This window comes from Lepisosteus oculatus, chromosome 27, assembly GCF_040954835.1.
Source record: "Lepisosteus oculatus isolate fLepOcu1 chromosome 27, fLepOcu1.hap2, whole genome shotgun sequence".
Lineage (NCBI taxonomy): Eukaryota > Metazoa > Chordata > Actinopteri > Semionotiformes > Lepisosteidae > Lepisosteus > Lepisosteus oculatus.
Window position 1 is genome coordinate 10859006 of NC_090722.1, and position 14943 is coordinate 10873948.

At 54.3% G+C, this 14943-nt stretch overlaps 2 protein-coding genes across 4 annotated transcripts; one reads left to right on the top strand and one right to left on the bottom strand.

Moving 5' to 3' along the window:
* The first annotated feature begins 100 nt into the window (after positions 1 to 100).
* Positions 101 to 9360, top strand: smg9 (SMG9 nonsense mediated mRNA decay factor). Of its 2 annotated transcripts, XM_015368859.2 has the most exons (15): positions 101 to 213; positions 522 to 663; positions 2072 to 2279; positions 2967 to 3041; positions 3133 to 3379; positions 3533 to 3630; positions 4235 to 4347; positions 4725 to 4836; positions 5174 to 5269; positions 5517 to 5602; positions 5700 to 5806; positions 6284 to 6391; positions 7325 to 7450; positions 7585 to 7729; positions 8507 to 9360. In XM_015368859.2, exons 3-15 carry the CDS (start codon positions 2136 to 2138, stop codon positions 8583 to 8585), a joined length of 1536 nt encoding a protein of 511 aa, XP_015224345.2. In that variant the 5' UTR covers positions 101 to 213; positions 522 to 663; positions 2072 to 2135; the 3' UTR covers positions 8586 to 9360. The 2 variants fall into 2 exon arrangements, with proteins under 2 accessions (XP_015224345.2, XP_015224347.2); XM_015368861.2 differs by lacking the exons at positions 101 to 213; positions 522 to 663 and adding an exon at positions 738 to 913.
* A 940-nt stretch (positions 9361 to 10300) lies between these two features.
* Positions 10301 to 14709, bottom strand: LOC102697915 (interferon-inducible GTPase 5-like). 2 transcript variants are annotated; one of them, XM_069185341.1, is made up of 3 exons: positions 14439 to 14709; positions 13069 to 13723; positions 10301 to 11941 (listed from the first exon to the last, which is right to left on the bottom strand). In XM_069185341.1, the coding sequence occupies exons 1-3, from the start codon at positions 14550 to 14552 to the stop codon at positions 11316 to 11318; spliced, it is 1395 nt and encodes a 464-aa protein (XP_069041442.1). In that variant the 5' UTR covers positions 14553 to 14709; the 3' UTR covers positions 10301 to 11315. The 2 variants fall into 2 exon arrangements, with proteins under 2 accessions (XP_069041442.1, XP_006641593.3); XM_006641530.3 differs by having other exon boundaries at positions 13069 to 13633; positions 14439 to 14708.
* Positions 14710 to 14943: the final 234 nt, after the last annotated feature.

A 14943-nucleotide genomic window follows, 5' to 3' on the forward strand; every position in this document is an offset into this window, starting at 1 on the left:
ATGTGGTGTGGGTGTATTTAATGTCAGCTACACGTTATCAACAAGATGGAGTTTATTCAGGTGGTCGGGGGGGTGCGGCAGGGCGTGATGTGGGGCGCGTAGACAGCAGTGCTCAGGGTTCTGGCACATTCCTGACAGGCTGTGGGTTCCGATCCCACACGAGGGGCTTTTGTAGTCTAGTAAAACTACCCAGCTCTGTAAATGGCCTTTGACGTAAGTAGCTTCGGATAAAAACGTTCAACAAGTAATAATGTTCTCTTCCACGGATGCAATTCCAAAGAGTTTCAAGTCCTGGGTGGGAGTTTGGTGTTCTGTTCTTGAACTCTTTATTCATAATATATTTTGTATGTCAAGGTGATAATAAAGAATTCGACATAAATATTACTTTTGAAATTGTATGTGTTACAGCCCGGTCATTTAAATAATTGAGGTATGACATTACATTATTTATACATTTATAGCTTTTAGCGTTAAGGGTTTGCGTTTGAGATCAATAACGCTGCCAATTGTACATTTTCAAGGTCTTGCCTGGGAAAATAACGTTCGCTTTGTCCGCTTCCGGAACCTAAATTCACGTGAGTGTTTCCGGCGGGTGTCGAATAAGGACGGACCGGGCGTCTCTACTGGTTTTGCTCGGGTGTCGCTCTGTGGGAGAAATTAGAGGTGAGTTTTTATTTAAAAGCAGCAACGTTGATTTCATCTCGAAGGACGGTTTTCCGAGAGGGGGCAGTTAAATCAGGCGCCTTGCTTTTTTTTAAATTGAATTCCTGTAGTGAAATACTGACGGTTGAAGCCGAGTTTTCTGAACGTGTCTCTATGGCATTAGAACGGCTCTAAACCTGGACGGGCTCATATCTCTGAGCAGTTTATATTTTCATCAGCCATTAAACAATTTGAAGTCCCAGATACTGAGGTAAGTATACTAAGGTACCGCATGAACAAGTACGGCGCGTTTTCAAATTGTCCCACCTTTAAATACCTGAAGTAACAGTCGTGCTATTCTTTCAGATGAGTAACAGGCACTGCAGCTGCCACGTAATATCTATTTATTTATTTAAGTCCCACCTGTAAAATCGTTTCAAGATCAGTTTGGGTGGGACTGTACTGAACTGCCGACTTGTTGCTTTTGGGCTGGGCGATTCGTTACCGTGCCCTTACCGGGAATGTCTTCCCAACAGTGGATTGTATCCTGTTCATTGCACAGATAATTACAGGAATGTTGTTGAAATGCCGTCTGTTACAAGGCTGTGTAGCCGCTTTGCTGGGGATGTGGTTTCTGGGTGATTTATGCATGAGTCACAGGACAGAACTCAACTCTTCCAAATGCAGCACACCTACAAAACACAAAGCTCCTTGTTTCAGATTATGGCAGTACAAATAAAATCTTTCTTGCTAGGTTTGCCCTGCTATGCTTACTTTTACCTTTCAGTTGATGGAAGCAGGAGCTGTCAGTGCTGTGGTTGGGTAGCGTTGTTATGCCTCCCTGGGTTCACTTCCAGACCTGGGGTGCTGTCTGTGTGGAGTGTATGTTCTCCCCATGTTCACAGGGGTTTCCTCTGGGTACCCCAGTTTCCTCCCTCAGTCCAAAGACATGCTGGTGGGTTAGTTGGCTTCTGGGAAAACTGGCCCTGGTGTGAGAGAGTCTGTGTCTCCTGTGATGGACTGGTGTCCTGGCCAGGGTGTGTGAGTGTGTGTGTCTGTCCTGTGATGGACTGGTGTCCTGGCCAGGGTGCGTGTGTGCTGTGATGGACTGGTGTCCTGGCCAGGGTGCGTGTGTGCTGGGATGGACTGGTGTCCTGGCCAGGGTGCGTGTGTGCTGGGATGGACTGGTGTCCTGGCCAGGGTGCGTGTGTGCTGTGATGGACTGGTGTCCTGGCCAGGGTGCGTGTGTGCTGTGATGGACTGGTGTCCTGGCCAGGGTGTGCCCTGCCTTGTGCCTGTTGCCTGCCGGGATAGACTCGGGCTCTCCTGCAACCCTGAATTAGGAGATGTTGGATGCAAAGCTTAGCGAAGGGCTGCATTTAAAAATCTCCTCCTCCCTCTGTTCCCTCTGCCCCCGTCCCTCCTTCAGTCACCCTCTCCTCCCTCGCGGTCCTGATCCGTGTTCGCTGTGGTCTGCGCGGATACCGACCGCCATGTCGGAGTCGGGACACAGCCAGCCCGGGATGTACGGGCCGGGGCGCAGGAGGAGGCGCCGACGGGACCGGGAGCCCGGGATGCCGGGTCAGAACCTGTCCGGGCCGGGGCGTGAGAGAGAGTATATGCCCCGAGAGCGAAGGGTGAGTGACCTGGCCGCAGGGGGGCTGCAACGCTGTTTTGATATCGGACGAGTGCGTTTCAAACCGCGGTGAAACTGAAACGTTCACAGTGACGTGTAAAACCTCCAGTTCACATCACAAAACGGACACAATTTCCAGGTCTGTGCAGCGCCACGTTCTGCGATTCAGAGCAAGACGACAAAACTTCAGGTGAGGTGCAGCAGCGCAGTTACCCTGTAAAGAAGCAGGCCTGTGAATACATCTCCTCATCCGATAAGAATATCGCCCTGAGATGGTTTGAGATGGTTTTGCCAGATGCAGTCTACTTGTTAACTCTGCGTGCAGATCATTCCTGCAGTGAAATGTCTGTGCGCAGCCTGGACTTATTCGCTCGTCCGTCACGGTTCATCAGTCATCACGGTGACTAGTGAGCAGGAGGGGCCGCTTGACGTCACAGTTCGCGCAAACTCTCAATAACATGGGGACTATCCGGTACTTTCCCACAGTTCACGATGCTGTGCTTAACGCGGAATTCGTGAAATTGTGCGGTACCGTCAATTTATTTTGTTCTGGAGGTTTAATAACCAGTCTGAGAACTTGGGACTTCAACGTTTTGAATCCCGGCTCTGCTGAACCGGGCGCTCTTATTGGGGGGGCGGGGGGGTGTTGGCAGTGTGGGACCTACCCCTTCTCGTGTTGCTCTTGCAGGACGAGAGCGAGGAGCCCCCAGGCCTGGTGCTGCAGAAGACCCCCATTATCCTGGCCAAGCCCCCCGGGGAGAGGGTGAGTTCTGTGTGCAGTCCATTCGGCTGGCCCATTCCCAGTCGGCAGAATCGGATCATCGGGAGCTCACGCCCTTGTCCTCCTGCTCCAGCTCCAGTCCAAGCCCAGCCAGAGCTCCGCCGCGGCCAGCGGCCCCCCCCTGGAGAAGCCCATCGTCCTGATCAAGGCCCGGGAGGAGGGGAAGGCGGGGCCGCCCCCTGACGGCGCCAGCGCCGGCGCCCCCCCGGCCGCGGGCTCCGGGCCCAAGGCGGAGAAGGAGGGCCAGCGCCCCACGCAGCCGGTCTACCAGATCCAGAACCGGGGCATGGGCTCGGCCGCGCCCAGCAGCTCTGTGGACCGTGAGTGCCCCCCCCCTCGCCACCTCGCTCGGCTCGCCCCCCTCTCCTCGCCCTGTGCAGAAGCCCCCCGTCCTCCCCATCCTCTCTCCCGCGGCCATGCTGCGCTGGCTCCTCCCCTCTCAATCCCCATTGGCTGGTGTCTTCTCCCTGCAGCCGTGATTGGCCAGGCGAAGCTCCTCCCCCCGGAGAAGATGAAGCACAGCCTGAAGCTGGTGGACGACCAGATGAACTGGTGTGACAGCGCCATGGAGGTCCGTGAGGGCGCCGATCGCGGTCTTTACTTCACCAGCATGGTGGACAGTGCTCCGTCGTTAATCCAAGCCACTCCCAGTATTTAGCCATTATTAATCATTAATGAATCGTCATTAATGGCAGTATGATGGCGCAATGGTAAACCTTGCTTCCTCTCTGCACTGAGCCCCTGGGTTCAAATCCTGGGTTGCTGTCTGTGTGGAGTTTGTATGTTCTCCCCATGTTTGTGTGGGTTTCTTACAGGTGGTCTGGTTTGCTCCCACAGTGTAGAGATATACTGGTGGTTCTGGGACACTTGGCCCTGGTATGAGAGTGTGTTTGTGTCTGTGTGTGCCCTCTGATGGACTGGCGCCCTGTCCACTGTGTACCCGCTGTTGTGCCCACATTGCAGTGCTTGCTGGGATAGGCTCCGGCTGGATAAAGCTGTTGCTTGGCTGGTTGAAAACGATGAGTGCCGTGACCACTGAGGGGCGGGACCCTGTGTCTGTCCCGCTCGGGGCAGCTGGCTCTGCCCGCGCGCTGGGGCCGCTGCGGGTGCCGTGGCGTGTTCTGCCCCGGGCGCCGGCGGGCGATCCCGACTGACCGCCGCTGTCTGGGTTGCAGTACCTGCGGGACCAGACGGACATGCTGGTGGTGGGCGTCATCGGGCTGCAGGGCACGGGCAAGTCCACCGTGATGTCGCTGCTGTCCGCCAGCGCGCCGGAGGAGGACCCCAGGTGAGCCGCCGCCCGCGATCCGAGAGGCTGGGCCTGAGCCCGCCCCTTCCCGCTGCGGCTGTTTCCGCTGTCACTCGTGGAAACCGGGAACAGAAGCCTTTCGGACTCGGATCCGGAGGGTCTCCTGTCCTGGGAGCAGAGGGGAGCCTCTTTCATGCCTTTGAAACCAGCTCTCGGGGATCCGGCACTAAAACGGGGATGTGGATTTCCCAGGATAACTTTCAGAAGCCAGTTGCAGCCCACCGAGCCCACCTGGGCTGAGCGGGACTTGCGCCCTGCTGACCCTGATCCCCGGGGGTGGCTGTGGTGCGGGAGCAGGTCCTGCGATGAGGTTTCCCGCTGTCCCAGCTGGACGCTCAGCTCTGTCTGTCCCGCAGGGCTTACGTGTTCCGGGCGCAAAGCCAGGAGATCAAGGAGCGAGCGGGAAACCAGACCTGCGGCATCGACTTCTTCATCACCCAGGAGAGAGTCATCTTCCTCGACACGCAGGTCAGACCGCCAGCTGTCCTCCTGGTGTAACAGGACCGGACCTGAACCACTGGACCAGCTGTCCTCCTGGTGTAACAGGACTGGACCTGAACCACTGGACCAGCTGTCCTCCTTTCTAATTGTCTTCCAGGAGCAAGGCTGTAAATCTCTTCTGTTTTGTCTTCAGTGACGTACTGTAATAACAGAAGGCAGGGAAAATGGACCGAAAGGCTCCTCTCATCTGTATCCTGTTTGATAGTTGCTCAGAAAAGCACCCTGTGTTCTCGGTTTGCCTTCGGTGGCTTCAGTGTGGACACTGGTTCTGGTTCTGACGGCCTGCTGTTCTGTTCTCCCGCAGCCCATCCTGAGCCCCTCGGTCCTGGACCACCTCATCAACAACGACCGCAAGCTGCCCCCCGAGTACAACCTGCCGCACACATACGTGGAAATGCAGGTGTGTCCTCGTCGCCCGTCGTCGGATGAGGCGTGTCCTTCCTTCCACCCTGTCACATGGTGCGAGGCTGGGCAGGTGTGTCCTTCCCCCATCACATGGTACGAGGTGGGGAAGGTGTGCACTCTGGAGGCTGCGACGGGCGGAGATGTTACTCTTCGGTAGGGGGACTGTTTTGATCGCGTTGGCTGTGTTATTGTGTTTCCTGTCCAAGACCCATTCTCTCTCTCTCTCTCCCTGTCCCTCCCAGTCCCTGCAGATCGCCGCCTTCCTCTACACGGTGTGCCACGTGGTGGTCGTGGTTCAGGACTGGTTCACCGACCTCAGCCTGTACAGGTGCGCTGCCCGCCGGCCTCGGAGAGCCGCTCGCTGTGCCAACGCTGCTAATGGCCATAACAGAGCTTGACCGGTCTGGGACGTCCCGTGCCCGCAGGTTCCTCCAGACCGCCGAGATGCTGAAGCCGTCCACCCCGTCCGCCAGCCACGACTCCAGCGGCCCCCCGGGCTCCGAGGAGGGCAGCGAGTACTACCCCCACCTGGGTGAGGGCCCGCGGGGCCGAGGCCAGAGCTCTGGTCCCCCCAGACTGACCAGCAGCGTTAGAAGGGGCGGGAGGGGGCCGGGGGGGGGGGGGTATTAGTTCTGTTTGTACTGGGTTTCTGCCTGTTTACTCTCCGTGTGGATGTGGGCGTTCGGTCAGCTCTGAGATTCGGTCATTTCGATGGTCAGCACTTCCTAGATCTGTGAATCGTGTGCCCTGTCCAGCAAGCCACTCCTCCAGCAGTCTGCTTGAGCTCTTGGGGCTGTTCGGGCTTCAGGCTGTTTGAGTGACTTGTCAGTCCAGAGCGGTAGAGCAGTCTGACTGCAGTACCTTTCGGGGGCTTACAGTCTGGGATTCGAACCTGTGTGCTTCCAGTGGCGAGTCCGGTACCCTGACCGTTGCTTCGCCGAGCCGCGCAGGACTGGATGTTTTATTCAGTTTGTTGATTGTGGCCTCTCCCCCGTCCCCTGCGCCGCAGTGTTCTTGCAGAACAAGGCCAAGCGGGACGAGTTCTGCCCCCGGAACCTGAAGAAGATGCACATGGTGATCGACAGGCTGATGATGCACTCTCACCTGAAGTTCAAAGGTCAGCCCGTCAGGTGGAGGAAGTGGCGGAGTGTGGCCAGGAGACGTGTGTGTCAAAGAGCAGCAGACAGTGTGCTTTTAGCCTTAGGCGGCCTGTGGTGTGTGCTGCCCAATTCTATGTAATGTTGCTGCCATCGGTGACAGGGTTGTCCAACTCCAGTCCTGGAGCACTGGTGTGTCTGCAGGGTTCCAACTCAAGCCCAACGCTTACCACCCTAAATCAGGTCGTTATTGGCATCATTGGACAGGTATACCACCTTTTCCAAGCTCTTCTAGTGTTGCTACCTTAAAGATACCTAGAAGCCTGCAAGCACTTCGGAGTCTGTCCTGGACCTGGGTTGTGAACCTCGAGTTTGTGAGTTTCTGGGTCCATTTCAATTTATCCCAGAGCTTCATGTGTTTCTTTGCTGGGGCTGCTGAGGAATTCCTAGTAGGAAAAAAATGATATGGGTTTTATGGTTTTAAGTGTCTGCCTCTGCAGGCAGACTGACACATCTGACAGCTCTGTCAGAGACGCCGTCACGCCACTGAAACGGGCCAGAAAGTCTTTCGGTTCCACAGTTACCTTCATAATGATGCAGTTAATTAACTGCATTCCGTCTGTTACAGTTTGTAAACTAGAAGCAATGAAAAACAGAGGAAAACTACTCTTGTGAGATGTCGCCGTGGACAAATTCTAAGCACTTTTAGTCCTTTTTCTTTGTGAGTTGAAGGTGTTTATAATTGAGAGTGTTGCACAAGCTGTCTGTAAGATTTCATGTTGGGTGTAAATCTGAGCTGCTATATAAACTTGATTGTATTATTTTATAAAACTGCAGTAGCTGTAACAGTAGGCTCTTCACACACCGGATCTGAACACCTCTTTTAGGAAGCGCAGTAGAGTTTCATTCCCCGAGTTAAGCGCCGCTAACTAACCCTACCCCTGCCCCCCCAGGCACCCTGTCCATGCTGGACTGCAATATCTTTCCTGGCCTGGAGAGACCGTACCTGGACACGGAGGTCAACCTCTTCCTGCTGCCCGTGCTGGACAGCGAGGGGGAGGACGCGCTGACGAGGGCAGGTGAGGACCGGTGTGGGGGGGCGGGAGGCCGGGGGGCCGGGATCTCGGACTCTTTCCAGACCGGCTGGGTCTTCAATAAACATGCAAACGGATAAACACCGCTGCTGCTCCCTTGTGCCCGTGTGTGTCTCCAGGCTCCGGCACTGCGCCCCTGTTCTCCCTGCTGCCGGGGTACAGGGGGCACCCCAGCTTCTCCTCGCTGGTCGCCAAGCTGCGGAGCCAGGTCCTGGCCATGCCGCGATGCCAGCTGTCCCACACCATCCTCACGGAGAAGAACTGGTGAGCTCGCCCCCTCCTCATCCTCGCCCTGATTCTGCTCCCGCGAGTTACATCCTACTGTAACCCCCATCCAGGTCACAAGCCCTCCCCCAGGCTGGGAGATTAGCAGTCGCCCTGGCTGTGACCCCACGTCTGTTCAGGCGTGTTGAGATACCCACAGCAGCAGTCTGCACCTCACAACCACACTTTCATTCAGGTGACATTGCAGTTCCCCTTGCCGCCACGGGAGGGGGCGTGTGAGCAGGGCTGCGCTCAGGCTGCAGCTCTGAGCTCTCGGGTCTTTGTCGTGTGGGACTGTCTGGTGTTTCCTAGATCATCAACGGCTCTCAGGAAAGAGCTGAGGAAGTCAGTCCCCTGTTGTGAAAATGGGCCAAAAAGAAAGAGTCTTGTCTACTGGTAGAAAAGCAAAGAATGTGCCGGGTTGAATGCTTTAGTGATGCCATCAGGTGATCTGCCTGAGCAGGCTCTTGGAAAAGAAATGGCACTAATTAGTGCCTCTATATTGTATTTGTGTATGCTCAAGGCTGGGACTAGAGTGTCTCATCCAGGGTGCGATCCTGCCTTGAGCCCTGTGATGCTGGGATGTGCTCCAGGTGGTCGTGACCATTCCTGTGAATTAGTACCTTTCCGATACAGAATGGGTTGATAGGAATTTGCAGAGTCCTTACCCTGGCTCTGTCCATGCCAGCTGTGCATGCTGAAGAGACAGGTGTGGAAATAAGGACTCTTACTGCGGCTCTGAACTGTCATGTGATGCTGTGCCTGGTGTCCCGGCAGGTTCCACTACGCCGCTCGGATCTGGGATGGGGTTAAGAAGTCCTCCGCGCTCTCGGAGTACAGCCGGCTGCTGTCCTAGACTTCCTCGCCCCCGACGACTGGTGTCCCGGCAACGGAGGCGGTCACGGTGGAAACGGGCTCCATTTGTCTTTTGGAGGCTGATGGGTGGGAACCAGATGGTCGCAGTGGACTGGCTGTCCCACTGGGGAGAAGAGGACAGTGGGGTGTGATAATGGACTGACCCACTGGGGACAGAGGGACAGTGGGGTGTGATAATGGACTGACCCACTGGGGAGAGAGGGACAGTGGGGTGTGTTAATGGACTGACCCACTGGGGAGAGAGGGACAGTGGGGTGTGTTAATGGACTGTCCCACTGGGGAGAGAGGGACAGTGGGGTGTGTTAAGGCTCGGAGCCCAGGGGCCATCTGGAAGCACAAGACAGGCGGATGATTTTGGTGTTTTCAGAGAAAGTTTGGGGGGACTGTCATGGGGACCCCAGAGCCATGTGAATGTGAATAATATAAATACCACCCATTGAGTGCAGTAAAGCCAACTGCGTTCGCATTTCAAGTGGAGTTCAGTATCTGTGGAATAACAGTATGAAACATGCCTCCGTGATTGTGTGATTGTTATAGTGAACTGTCCCTCTTCTGGCACACCACTGTCCTGAGACTCGCACACGAGCACAGAGTCAGGGTGCAGAGGACCATGTCTTACTCATTTGTGTACCTATGATTCATACAGCCCTTGATTACATTTGTATTTAATATGATTTCTGAGTTTCTGCTTCTCTGACGTGAACAACAATGTGGAGATGAAATAAAACAAGGTGAGCTCTTGGGCTGATGGAAAACGGTGTGGATTTTATGTCCAGGGAAGCTTATGCTCAAGATCTCCAACACATAAGGAAGACTTGTTCTAGGCTGCTGTAGGCAGTTTTGGTCAACACACCGCAAAATGATTTTGCAGCCTTAGAATTCAGAGAAGAGGGACAAGAATAATTCCTGGTATTGTATACGGACGAGTTAAAGGAGCTAAACCTGTTCAGTCTAGACCAAAGGACACTGAGTGTTTAATCCAGGCGTGTATAATTCGAAGAGATATAGGTCAACATTCTCAAGGGCACTGCCAAAATCAAACTAGCTGGTTTCTTCAGAATGAACAGTGAAACACCCAGCAGAGCACACAAGTAGAATCGACAGGGAAGTGCATTTAAAACCAAGAACAGGAGCCACTTCTTTACAGTAAGGGGGGTGGGAGGGTGGAACAAGCTGCCCACCAATGCTGTTGAAGCCGAAAGCCTGGCTGGCTTTACACAAAGGGTACATGGGAGTGAAGAACACGTCATCCAGCCAGATTGAACCCGGGACCTTAACGTATTTGAAGAAACAGCAGGATGAGATCCTGGGATCCATTATCTTGCAGAAAACCAGCAGGCTGGCTGGGCTGAATGGCCTCTCTCTTGTAAGTATTCTTGTGTAAATAAAACTGTGGTCACCATTTTACAGAACGACTGATACATTTCAGGGCTGAAGAGAGTGTCCGACACTGATGGGCTGAAGTGTCCCGCACTGACAGGTTGGAGTAACTGAGTCTCTTCAGTCTGAAGGGAGTGTCCCACACTGACTGGCTGGGGGAACTGAGTCTCTTTAGTCTGAAGGGAGTGTCCCACACTGACAGGCTTCTGACAAGGGGAACTGATACGAGTATACAAGTATTCAAGGTCCTCAACAGAAACATCCCAGCTTTCCAGCAGATAAGCTACAGCACTGCAAGCAGAATACAGACAGGTGCCCATTTATTTAAACTTTTATTTCAAAGAGCTTGAATACAACACATATTGATCTTCCCAACATCCCTGCAAATGCACATAATTATAACTATGCACTTTAAAATTAGCAACAGGAACAAATAATATTCCACTTAAAGCCTACATGTCCTGCTTTAATCTTTAAGTACAAAACTTTTAAAAATCAATTGCATCTTTAAAATTCACCGTATTCCTCTCATAATGTATGTCTTTTAAACAGAACTCGTAACACTTTTCCAAATAATGCAACAGACAAGCACTTCCATGAGTATTATTAATCTAAAAAGACATTAAATGCTGTAAGCTATTTCTACTTTCCTCATATTCCTTTGCAGATATTTACTTTTATTTGTTTTGTTTAAGGATATTAAAGTAGAGATGCTTGAGTTTTCCTATTACTCACAAGTAACACAAAGTACACAAAGATCACACACCAACAGCTCTATTCTAAAGACTTTAAGAGCAAAGATCAAAACAGAAGTCACTGCTTTCATTTTATCCAACAATATTATTTGGAATATAATTTGCTTAAAAAAACATCATGACATCATGCATTAATACATCGGCCCTTATGCCCCAAAAAACTAGAGCCCGAGTAGGCGAGGAGAGAACGACGACTAGGAGAGAATATTATCACAGGAGAATTATAAACGTCATTTAGTCATTTCATTTCTGTTTTTTTTCATTTCATCTATGTAATTTGATGTAGGATCCAATGAGAGAAGCTATGATGTCATGGCACACCCCTATGACATCAGAGGTTCCTCTGACCCGCTGTGACATCACAAGGCCTGGAACACCATCGCACGAGGCAATATTTTAAGAGCACTTTGGAAAACTCACTGCTGTTCGTTTTCAGCTGGTGAATAACAATCTCATCACACCACGGCCAGTCTGCAGAGTAACGCTGCCACACCCCCTTCAGACCCCCAGCCAATAGCTACAGCAGCTCAGCCCCCCTGGTTCAAGAGGAGCCGTGATGTCACTCCTGCTGCGTTTCACACCTCCGACTCCAGGGCCGTCATCAGCACGTTTTGGGCGTCGTCCGCCAGCTCGGTCAGGCAGCTCTTCAGCATGTGGTAGGTGGTGGCGAACGAGATCCCGCCGGCCGCCATGGACCCGAAGACGGGGATGGTGCTGACCCAGTACTCCACCAGCATCAGCCCTCCGCCGGCGGCCTTGGTCAGCATCTTAATGACCACGTCGGCGGATATCTCCTTGTTCAGCGGGGACTTGACCACAGCCTTCAGCTCCTCCACCGGCTTGCCCACCCTCTCGGCCAGGCTGCTCAGGGACTGCTCGTCCAGCCCGAAGGTCTCGTAGTACCGCTGGATCTCGCACACCAGGATGGCGACGTCCACCACCACCGACAGGCCGGGGATGGGCACGGCGGCCACGACGCAGGACAGCGTGGCCAGCTTCCAGATGCCGGCCTGCAGGGCTTTGCGCTTGCGCTGGTTGATCTCCAGGGTGACGTTGGGCAGGGCGAGCAGCAGCACGTGTCTCTTGTGCTTGGGCAGCTCCTGCTCCAGGGTCTCCTCCAGCAGCGGGAAGTCGTACTTCCCCAGGTCGTGGCCGGAGATGAGGAAGACGCTGGGCGCCTTCAGGCCGTGCTCATCCAGACCTTCGACAGACAACCAGCTTTCAAGCAAACAGAAGAGCCGAGCGACACAGCCAGGCTGTGGAGCCTACAGGCCTTTGCTCCCATTCTCAAGGACACACTTCCACTTCTGTGGAATATTTCCTAAGGTTTAGGATTTTTTCCTGTTCAGTTGGAACATTGCAAAGCTAAATCCTTAATGTAAACAAATTAAAAGGAACTAAAGTGTTATAGTAAAGCAGAAGTTTACAAAGGAACTATGAAGACACAGAGACGCAGCTCTGTGGAGGAGAGACACAGCTCTCACTGACAGCACTGCAGGACCACAGCAGAGTCTCCGTCCACTGGAGGAGAGACACAGCTCTCACCGACAGCACTGCAGGACCACAGCAGAGTCTCCGTCCACTGGAGGAGAGACACAGCTCTCACCGACGGCACTGCAGGACCACAGCAGAGTCTCCGTCCACTGGAGGAGAGACACAGCTCTCACCGACGGCACTGCAGGACCACAGCAGAGTCTCCGTCCACTGGAGGAGAGACACAGCTCTCACCGACGGCACTGCAGGACCACAGCAGAGTCTCCGTCCACTGGAGGAGAGACACAGCTCTCACCGACGGCACTGCAGGACCACAGCAGAGTCTCCGTCCACTGGAGGAGAGACACAGCTCTCACCGACGGCACTGCAGGACCACAGCAGAGTCTCCGTCCACTGGAGGAGAGACACAGCTCTCACCGACGGCACTGCAGGACCACAGCAGAGTCTCCGTCCACTGGAGGAGAGACACAGCTCTCACCGACGGCACTGCAGGACCACAGCAGAGTCTCCGTCCACTGGAGGAGAGACACAGCTCTCACCGACGGCACTGCAGGACCACAGCAGAGTCTCCGTCCACTGGAGGAGAGACACAGCTCTCACTGACGGCACTGCAGGACCACAGCAGAGTCTCCGTCCACTGGAGGAGAGACACAGCTCTCACTGACGGCACTGCAGGACCACAGCAGAGTCTCCGTCCACTGGAGGAGAGACGCAGCTCTCACTGACAGCACTGCAGGACCGCAGCAGAGTCAGCATCTACTGCTCAGAGCGAGGGATTTTACTGGCTGAGCCTTTGGGAAGGTACAAGCCCCTCCTATTAACCCCTGAACTCACCCCTGATGCAGTCTTGCCTGATAACCTCCAGGGTCTTGTCCTGGCTGAAGCCCTTCTTCCGGCTCTCCGCCCGGAGGTTGTCGTCGATCTTGGAGCGGACGAAGTAGAACTTCTTCCTCATCCGCTGGATGTGTGTGGCCAGCTGCACGTTGCAGGACTTGAAGCGGTCGCAGGCGATGATGATGAAGAAGTCGTACTTCTCGAACCCCACCTGCTGCAGGTACTCGTCGGCCTTGAAGGTGGGCGTCCCGATGCCCGGCAGGTCCCAGACCGTCACCCTGGGGTGCTTGGGGTGGGGGTAAGCGGTGGGCTCCATGGTGGTCTCCACCACGCCGGTGGGGGCGGAGCCCTCGTCCTCGTCGCCCAGCCCGCGGAAGGCGTTGACGAAGGTGGACTTCCCGGAGCCGGACTCGCCGGTGATGGCCACGCTCAGCTCCACCTGCTCCAGCGCGGACAGGTAGGCCTGGATCTTGGCGGCGGCGCCAGCCAGGGTCTCGTCCTCCAGAGCCCTGCGGATCTCGCTCACCTCGTCCTCGGTGATCTCCTCGAAGTCGCCCATGCCGGCCTGGGGAAACCGCACGCCGGGGGCGTCAGGGTGAGGACTGGGCAGGCGCGGAGGGTTTTGGCCCCACCCGCCGGACCGTGGCGCCCCCACCTGGGGCAGAAGGAGGGATTGCGGGGCGACTCAGTGCCGAGCAGCGAACTGCACACCTGGCTGGGTGCCTGAGGGGTACCTGGTGCCGGAGTTCTCCTCGCCTCGCCTGTTGCTCGAATTGCTCGTTTCCAAGCACCTAAACCGCACGGATGTCGAGATGAGCTTCTGACGAAACTGGGGCAGGAGGTCACTGTAACCGAGACCTGAGGGTTTACGCAAAGGGTGGTGGGAGCATGGGACAGGCACAGCCTGTAGACAACGGGGACAGCGCTAGCGGCGCTCCGACGGGAGATAACAGACAGATATCAGATCAGACAGGCGTCTTGTCGCACACAAAATCCCGACACAGTTAAGCCCCGCATACCCCGTGCACGTAATGTCGTGTTCGTGGAACACAGCGGAACCCGTTTTTAAAAATTATTATTCAACCGCTCGGTCGATAAATATTCGTAGATCGTTTAGCTTTCCTCTTTCGTCTTTCCTTTTCCTTTACAGTCGCTGCGTTTCAACTGTTCGTTCGCCCTTGACGTGATTTAGAAAACACGACCCGCTCTGCGTCTTAGAGACGGGGACTTCGTGGCGTCCATCCCAGTGAGCCGAGACCAGAACCTCTTCTCAGAACCCCGCTGAACCCCACAGCTCTTGGGCGCAACCGAACTCCGAACCGGACCGATCTGCGGTCGATGAGTGACAGGACAGAAAGTTAGAGACTTACCGAGTGCGGCTCGTTGTCAGTAAACGCTGCTGGCCCGAGTACAGGAAGCGACCGGGTTGTAGCTCCCGGACTGACCGCAGTCTCCCCGCCCATAAGTTCACATCTCTGGGACATTAAGAAAGTCAGAAGTGCAGCACGACCAGGTCACGCTGTGTAGTCTGAAAGGTTTAGGTTTCCTTTAAAACACGAAGAGTATCTCCTTACTAACAGCACAACATTTTGCCCCAGTAAAGCAAGATTGCTTGTGCTCTGTACTGACGTTTCGGTTCCCGCACAGTTTGTACTGTATCTCACCGGGCTTTTTACTCTGAGCTTTTACTCTGATCGCACTGTGATTTACTGCACTGTACTGTGCTTTTACCCTGATCGCACTGTGATTTACAGCACTGTACTGTGCTTTTACCCTGATCGCACTGTGATTTACTGCACTGTACTGTGCTTTTACCCTGATCTCACTGTGATTTACAGCACTGTACTGTGCTTTTACCCTGATCGCACTGGGATT

Excerpts from the sequence above, each read along its gene's own strand:
- smg9 (XM_015368859.2), top strand. The coding sequence starts at position 2,136 with ATGTCGGAGTCGGGACACAGCCAGCCCGGGATGTACGGGCCGGGGCGC. Across the intron at positions 3,631-4,234 it reads GGTGTGACAGCGCCATGGAG|TACCTGCGGGACCAGACGGA; the intron begins GTCCGTGAGGGC and ends TCTGGGTTGCAG. Across the intron at positions 5,603-5,699 it reads ACCGACCTCAGCCTGTACAG|GTTCCTCCAGACCGCCGAGA; the intron begins GTGCGCTGCCCG and ends CCGTGCCCGCAG.
- LOC102697915 (XM_069185341.1), bottom strand. The coding sequence starts at position 14,552 with ATGTCCCAGAGATGTGAACTTATGGGCGGGGAGACTGCGGTCAGTCCG. Across the intron at positions 13,724-14,438 it reads CTGACAACGAGCCGCACTCG|GTGGGGGCGCCACGGTCCGG; the intron begins GTAAGTCTCTAA and ends CTTCTGCCCCAG. Across the intron at positions 11,942-13,068 it reads CAGGCAAGACTGCATCAGGG|GTCTGGATGAGCACGGCCTG; the intron begins GTGAGTTCAGGG and ends TGTCTGTCGAAG.